Raw genomic sequence first — 7,500 nt, 5'->3', positions numbered from 1 at the left:
TTCACCCTGGGATCGTCTCCTTCACCCTGGGATCGTCTTCTTCACCCTGGGATCGTCTCCTTCACCCTGGGATCGTCTCCTTCACCCTGGGATCGTCTTCTTCACCCTGGGATCGTCTTCTTCACCCTGGGATCGTCTTCTTCACCCTGGGATCGTCTTCTTCACCCTGGGATCGTCTTCTTTACCCTGGGATCGTCTTCTTCACCCTGGGATCGTCTTCTTCACCCTGGGATCGTCTTCTTCACCCTGGGATCGTCTTCTTCACCCTGGGATCGTCTTCTTCACCCTGGGATCGTCTCCTTCACCCTGGGATCGTCTCCTTCACCCTGGGATCGTCTTCTTCACCCTGGGATCGTCTTCTTCACCCTGGGATCGTCTTCTTCACCCTGGGATTGCCTTCTTCACCCTGGGATCGTCTTCTTCACCCTGGGATCGTCTTCTTCACCCTGGGATTGCCTTCTTCACCCTGGGATCGTCTTCTTCACCCTGGGATCGTCTTCTTCACCCTGGGATTGCCTTCTTCACCCTGGGATTGCCTTCTTCACCCTGGGATTGCCTTCTTCACCCTGGGATCGTCTTCTTCACCCTGGGATTGCCTTCTTCACCCTGGGATCGTCTTCTTCACCCTGGGATCGTCTTCTTCACCCTGGGATCGTCTCCTTCACCCTGGGATCGTCTTCTTCACCCTGGGATCGTCTTCTTCACCCTGGGATCGTCTTCTTCACCCTGGAATCGTCTTCTTCACCCTGGGATCGTCTTCTTCACCCTGGGATCGTCTTCTTCACCCTGGGATCGTCTTCTTCACCCTGGGATCGTCTTCACCCTGGGATCGTCTTCTTCACCCTGGGATTGCCTTCTTCACCCTGGGATCGTCTTCTTCGCCCTGGGATCGTCTTCTTCACCCTGGGATTGCCTTCTTCACACTGGGATCGTCTTCTTCACCCTGGGATCGTCTTCTTCACCCTGGGATCGTCTTCTTCACCTTGGGATCGTCTTCTTCACCCTGGGATCGTCTCCTTCACCCTGGGATCGTCTTCTTCACCCTGGGATCGTCTTCTTCACCCTGGGATCGTCTCCTTCACCCTGGGATCGTCTTCTTCACCCTGGGATCGTCTTCTTCACACTGGGATCGTCTTCTTCACCCTGGGATCGTCTCCTTCACCCTGGGATCGTCTTCTTCACCCTGGGATCGTCTTCTTCACCCTGGGATCGTCTCCTTCACCCTGGGGTCGTCTTCTTCACCCTGGGATCGTCTCCTTCACCCTGGGATTGTCTTCTTCACCCTGGGATCGTCTTCTTCACCCTGGGATCGTCTCCTTCACCCTGGGATCGTCTTCTTCACCCTGGGATCGTCTTCTTCACCCTGGGATCGTCTTCTTCACCCTGGGATCGTCTCCTTCACCCTGGGATCGTCTTCTTCACCCTGGGATCGTCTTCTTCACCCTGGGATCGTCTCCTTCACCCTGGGATCGTCTCCTTCACACTGATGATGTATTTTTTTCCCTGGTATTTCTTTCATCCTGAAATTTCTTATTCACCCTGAGATCCCCCCCCCCCTGGAGATTTTCTTATCCCTGAGGTATCTTTTTCACCCTGACATTTTCTTTTTCACCCTGAGATTTTCTTCTTCACCTTCCTTTCTTCCTACCTTGGAGAATTTCTTCTTCCTGAGATTTTTCCCCTGAAAAATCTTAACCCTGAAATTTCATCTTCTTCATCCTGAGATTAAATTCTTCATCCTGATAATGATTTTCTTCATATGAAAATTTTCTTCCCCGTAAGGAAACCAAAATTTCCTTTTTTTCCTATTTCCTTCTTTTCCTTGAAATCTCATTCTTCCCCCCTGAGCTTTCCATCTTTCCCCTAAAATTTCATTTTTCCCCTGAGGTTTTCCTTTCTACCCCTTTCACGCCGTGCTTTTTTCCTCCTCCGAAGCTCGTGGCATCGTCGTGTGCCCTTGCCCCTTCCCCTCTCTTTCTCTCTTTCTCTCTCTCTCTCTCTCTCTCTCTCTCGCAGCAAGTTAACTGTGTCTACTTTTCCTTCCTGCTCCGTCCTCTTTCCCAGCGGCCGGTCTGCGTATCCCTTGGCTTCGCATCTTTCTCCTGTCCTTAACCCCCTTTGCCTTCGAAGCCAATCATCTCCGTCTCGGGCCCTCCCTCAAAAACTCTTGCCTGCCCACACTTTGCGTCTCCGCCCTCCCCTCCCCCCTCCTTGCCCTCCCACCGCCTCCCACGAAATCCGCCCCTTCCCTTCTCTCAGGGCTCGCGGTATAAATAACCTGAGGGAGGCTCTTGCACGACACACTTGCTGATCCTCACTCAGCGATCACTCCTGCCCGACCTGTCTCTTCTCTCGCTCAAGGTGGGTCTCCCCTTCGTCAGTCAGTCACGTGTTCATCATTATTTTTCGTACGTGTTAAGCATTGATTTCGTAAGAATTAAAATGATTTTTTTTCTCTCGTTCGTTCTACCGAGAAAAAGAAACGATATGAAAATCCCTCACTAATGTTCTCTAGTGATGCCATTGCCTCTCTATAACGAAGTGACCGAAACGCAACTCGGATTTAAGAAACGTGCGGAGTGACTCTGTCTTCTGTAGCTCGGAGGCTTCAGGCGTTCACCGGACCATGAACCATGAAGCCGAGACACTGAATGATTGCAGTTTATTAGTGTACTTTTTATTTGTGTTATTTGATTTCTTTATTTATAGATGAGTGATGTGTTATCGTTGTAGAACAAAAACGTTTTATTTTAACGTTCCTTTTGTTATGGGTGAGATTTCATGATAAGTCTAGCCGTGACAGATTTTACTTTCATGCTCAAACAATGCTGCTTCAGTTCCTTGTTGGGCAATTTCTTGCTTCGCAAATTATGGCAGCTTTTTTTCTTTCTTTCTGTTTATTCTTGTGTCTGTTCCTTCACTTACTTATCTATGTATCCAACTGTTTCTCCATTTTTTTCCTCTCTTATTCTCATTCTCACTCACTATCTCCCTCTCTCCCTCCCTCCCTCTCTACCTCTTTCCCCCCCTCTCTCTCTCTCTCTCTCTCCCTCCCTCCCTCTCTTCCTCTTTCCCTCTCTCTCTCACTTATCTATATCTATCTCCCTCTCTCTCCCTCTCTCCCTCTCTCTCTCCCTCTCTCCCTCTCCATCTCCTTCTCCATAACTCTCTCCATCTCCAACTCCCTCTCTCCCTCCCTCTCTCGCCCTCCCTCTCTCTCCCTCCCTCTCTCGCTCTCTCCCTCTCTCCCTCCCCCCTCTCCTTGTATCTTTGATTGTACGTAAATTTATTTATCTATCTCTTTCCTCTATTTCTACCGATTTATCAATCTCTATCAATCTCTCTCCCCATCAATATATCTATCTGCCATCTGCTCGGTGCGGAAATATGCAGTAATGGGTATAGTAATTTATACAATATAACGGTCCTCTAAATATTACTCTCAAGTCATCATTCACTTAATAACAGTTGGAGCCGCGTTTTGTTCCAAGACAAATGGAATGCATTTAGACTATTTGGTTTGAAATTATGATTACTTCCTGCATTTTTATGGCGAAGTCAGGAGTGCAAATTTACAAATGTCTTTTTTAATTCTAACCGTGAAACGTGATATGTAGGTAATTTTCATATATATTCTTTATAATAATATTTGTTTTCAGTTCAGGGGTCAATTCACTGTTTTATTAGAACAGAATCGGAGAACTATGAATAAGTATCTGTTCTTTTTTAAACAACATTCAAACTATTATATAAACAAAACGAATGTGCTTGTCAAAGAAAGGAAAAGCAAAAATATCACCTTAACCTTTACTAAATTGAGCCAAATCCCAAAGACATTTCCGACAGAACTTTCCACAATCACCTTAATTGCCACAATTAAACTCCGCAAATGACCAAGTCTCCGTTTCCTTCCGCACGACCATCCGCAGGACGTAACGGCGCGCGTGGGAAGTAAAAGTGACGCGGGCAACCGAACACAACCGCAGTCCATTCGGATATTTTCTCCGTTCTTTAGTAATTTTTCCCATTTCTGTTTTAGTCTTTTATTATCTTCTATCCAAAGAGAATGCGAAACGGAGGAGTGGAAATATAAGAAGCTAGTTTATGCGTCTTTTTTCCATGCGCAGACAGGCGGAAAACGTGAGCGAGCAACAGTGGAGAGTGCGATTCGTTTTCTCAGCTGTTGTTCGTGACGTTTATTCTGGGAATCCCCCGCTTGAATCACTGTGCTTCTCTCGTAATACCTGAGGCTCATTGCGTCACTGAGAAGCATCTAGTGACTTGCGTGAATCACTGAGGGAAGCGTGGACGAGAAAGGCGAAAAACGAATTATAGTTGGTAGTAACTGGTAAATATGATGCATGGAATATCACTTAATTCGCTTCGCCAGATGCGTTTGCATGAGGCCAATAACCACCCTGAAAGGAAATGTCTTGTTATTGCACATTAATTTGCATCTTTAATGAATGGCAGTAAATTGGTCGTTGTCCCTTCCGATTTAGTGATGTTCACTTGTGTTTAGCTAGTACTCTTTATAACATTTCCATGCTTTTTTGACAACTGCATAAAGCGTATGATTCAGTATACCCGGCTTTCTTCTAGTTTGTATTGAGAAGCCTCTATTTGAAAGGGTAAGTGATGCCAAACAAGTAAGATTTTTGTAAACTTCACCAGGTAAGTCTCGCGGCTCATCTGGGCGATAAAGTCCTCTCGGGTCAGCCCACACCGCATGGAGAAGTTCCACAGATAGAGGGGCGCGTGATTGGACTTTATTCCCAAATGAGTTGGCGAGACGCGGGGGTTCCAATCACCGCTGCTCTAATCTGTGGAATTTCTCTTTGCAGGATGTGGCGCTTGACGGCGACGCTGCTGCTGCTGGCTCTGGCCTCTGCCGAACCCCAGGGCTACGGTTACCTGCCCCCTCGACCCACCACGCCCTGCCAGACGGTCACCTCCGTTGTGTATGACACACGTGTCCAGACATCACTTTACGTGCAGACTGTAAATCAGGTCAATACTCAGTATATCACGACAACTCTGGTCAGACAACAAGTCGTGCCCACTACTCTCTTCCGTACCCGAGTGCAGACACAGGTTCAGTACCAAACAAGTGTCGTGCAACAAACTAGCGTTCGCGTTGTTGACAGGGTCGTGTCCCAGACTATCCCGAGTCCACCCATTGTCCAAACACAATATGTTACTTCCACCCGCGTCGTACCGCAAGTCAGCTATATCACCCAGACACAAACGCAGACACAGGTCGTGCCTGTCGAAGTAACTCGTACTCAAATACAAACCATTAATCAGCCTGTCACAAACTACCAGACCCAGGTACAGCAACAGACACAGGTTGTTACCCTTCCTGGTCGCGATGTTGTCCAGACACGTATTCAGACAGTCGTTCAGACCTCTGTTGTCACCCGCCAACAGCCAGCTAACACTCGCTACGTGACGTCGACACGTGTACAACAGGTGGTACAGACATCTGTCGTCCGCGGACAAGATGTCGTAAGGACCAGCGTTGTCCAGAGACAACAGGTCATTCCTTTCACGTCTGTCAACACGCGGTACGAGAATGCCGTCGCCACTCGCGAACAGGTGGTGACGAGGACCAACGTGGTTACCCAGACACGCGTCCAGACTCAGGTGGTGCCCCAGGAGGTGGTGAGCACCCAGGTGGTTCCCACCACCATCTACACCACCCGCTACGAGACCCGTGTCCAGCCCTTCACACAGGTGCAGACCGTGGTCAGGACCCAGTACGTCACACCGGCCCCCGTGGTACAAACCAGACAGGAAGTGCGGACCTCTGTGGTCCAGGTGCCCGGCCAGGACCGCGTGGTCACCAGTCAGGTCGTGCAGACCCAGCAACAGCAGCAGGTCGTCTATCAAACAGTTAACCAGCCTCAGCAGATAACAGTCACTCGAACAGTAACAGGAACATGCGGGCAGACTGGATATAATTACAATGCGCCAGCAACACCCTTCAACTTTGGAAAATGAGTAAAGGAAACGTCAGGGAACATTCTGAATATCTTTGATGTGACAAATTCATTAACATAGTCAACTACAATGATTCAACTTTATCTCAAACATACCAGCATGTAACTGAATTACTGTTGACAGAATGTAATTTCTTTTTTATTAAAATTGTAATGTTAACATACATTGTTTTATAGGAACCTTCAAGGCTTTTATTCTAAAAAATACATCACAACAGAGTAAGTATGGCAGTTTTATATTTGCGTATATCTCATGTTCACTGAATAATGAAGACTATTAAGTATATGCCTGTAACTTGCAGAATGTTGGTGCCGGTGTTGTGCCTGCTGGTGGGAAGCGCCCTTGGAACCGCCATCGACAGACCACGTCGAGGGATCTTCGATAATGGAATAGGTCTGGATCCCTCGGGTTATTTGCCACCGCAGAATGACTTCTGTCAACCCTCCACAGTGTACAGGACGCAAGTGCAGTACTCCACTTTGGTCGTCCCTTCCACCATATACAACAATGACATCCAGTACGTCACTCAAACTGACGTTCGCACACAGCAGGTTTACAGTACATTCAATTCCGAGGTCGTGAGTACTGTGGTAGTGCCACAGGTGCAGTACCAGACTGTGACGGTTACCCGCACTCAACAGAACGTCCGTACACAGGTCGTCACTCTTCCTCCACAAGTACGTTATGTGACAGAAACTAGGCAAGATGTAAGGACTGATATACAGTACCAGACCCAGTACGAGACCCGCTTCCAACAGGTGCCTTCGACCGTTATCAGGAATGTCGTCTCCACTCAGGTGGTTCCCCAACAGGTCATCAGTACCGTCTTCCAGACTCAAATCATCACAAGGACACGTCAAGCGCCTGGCCAGACCCGCACTATCGCTAGTACCCAGTACAGCACCATATATTCCACCGTTGTCGTGCCAGGCCAAGATGTATACCTCACGCAGACTCTAGACAGAACGAACGTCGTTACCCAGACCATCTCACAGCCCGGCAGGACTCAAGTCATCACCTCGACACAGGTGGTTCCTGTCACCACCACCATCTTCTCACAGGTTGTCCTCACGAACACGCAGACTCAGTTCATAACACGCACACAGACGGAACAACGCGTCACCACCGTCGTACGCACACAGCAAGTGCCGCAGTTCAACACGAGAACCATCACGGTGCCCCAGCAGGTAGTGAGGACCCAGGTATCTACCCAGGTAGTGCCCACGACCATTTTCTCTCAGCAGACCGTCCCCACAATCGTTAACGTGCCGGGTCAAACGCAGTTCGTCACTGTTACCCGCACTGTCGTCAACACCCAACAACTTCCCGGTCAGGTCCGCACCCAGTACGTCACAAGAACCGTCTACAACACAAACTACGTGACTTCTACCATAGTCAACCAGCAGTACAACACCGCCACGGTCACCAGAACCACCCAGCCTAACTGCAACACTGGATACAACTATAATGAACCAGCTGTGGGCTTCAACGCCCTCG

General features: G+C 48.5%; 1 protein-coding gene across 2 annotated transcripts in view; it reads left to right on the top strand.

Annotated features, from left to right (window-relative positions):
• The first annotated feature begins 2,239 nt into the window (after positions 1-2,239).
• The window catches only part of LOC113804353 (uncharacterized), a 5,443-nt gene continuing 182 nt past the window's right edge, over positions 2,240-7,500 (top strand). The window contains exons 1-2 of one of the 2 annotated variants that reach the window (XM_027355207.2): positions 2,240-2,361; positions 6,305-7,500. The exon at positions 6,305-7,500 is cut by the window's right edge and continues 182 nt beyond it. In XM_027355207.2, the coding sequence (XP_027211008.1) occupies positions 6,306-7,500 (1,195 nt within the window). In that variant the 5' untranslated portion in view covers positions 2,240-2,361; position 6,305. Of the gene's footprint in view, positions 2,362-4,844; positions 6,163-6,304 lie in introns of those variants that run through there. The other variant, XM_027355208.2, reaches the window with a different exon arrangement.

This window comes from Penaeus vannamei, chromosome 6 (assembly GCF_042767895.1).
Source record: "Penaeus vannamei isolate JL-2024 chromosome 6, ASM4276789v1, whole genome shotgun sequence".
Taxonomy (NCBI): Eukaryota; Metazoa; Arthropoda; class Malacostraca; order Decapoda; family Penaeidae; genus Penaeus; species Penaeus vannamei.
Note: the sequence above shows the minus strand (reverse complement) of the source record. Positions and strands in the feature narration are given on the sequence as shown.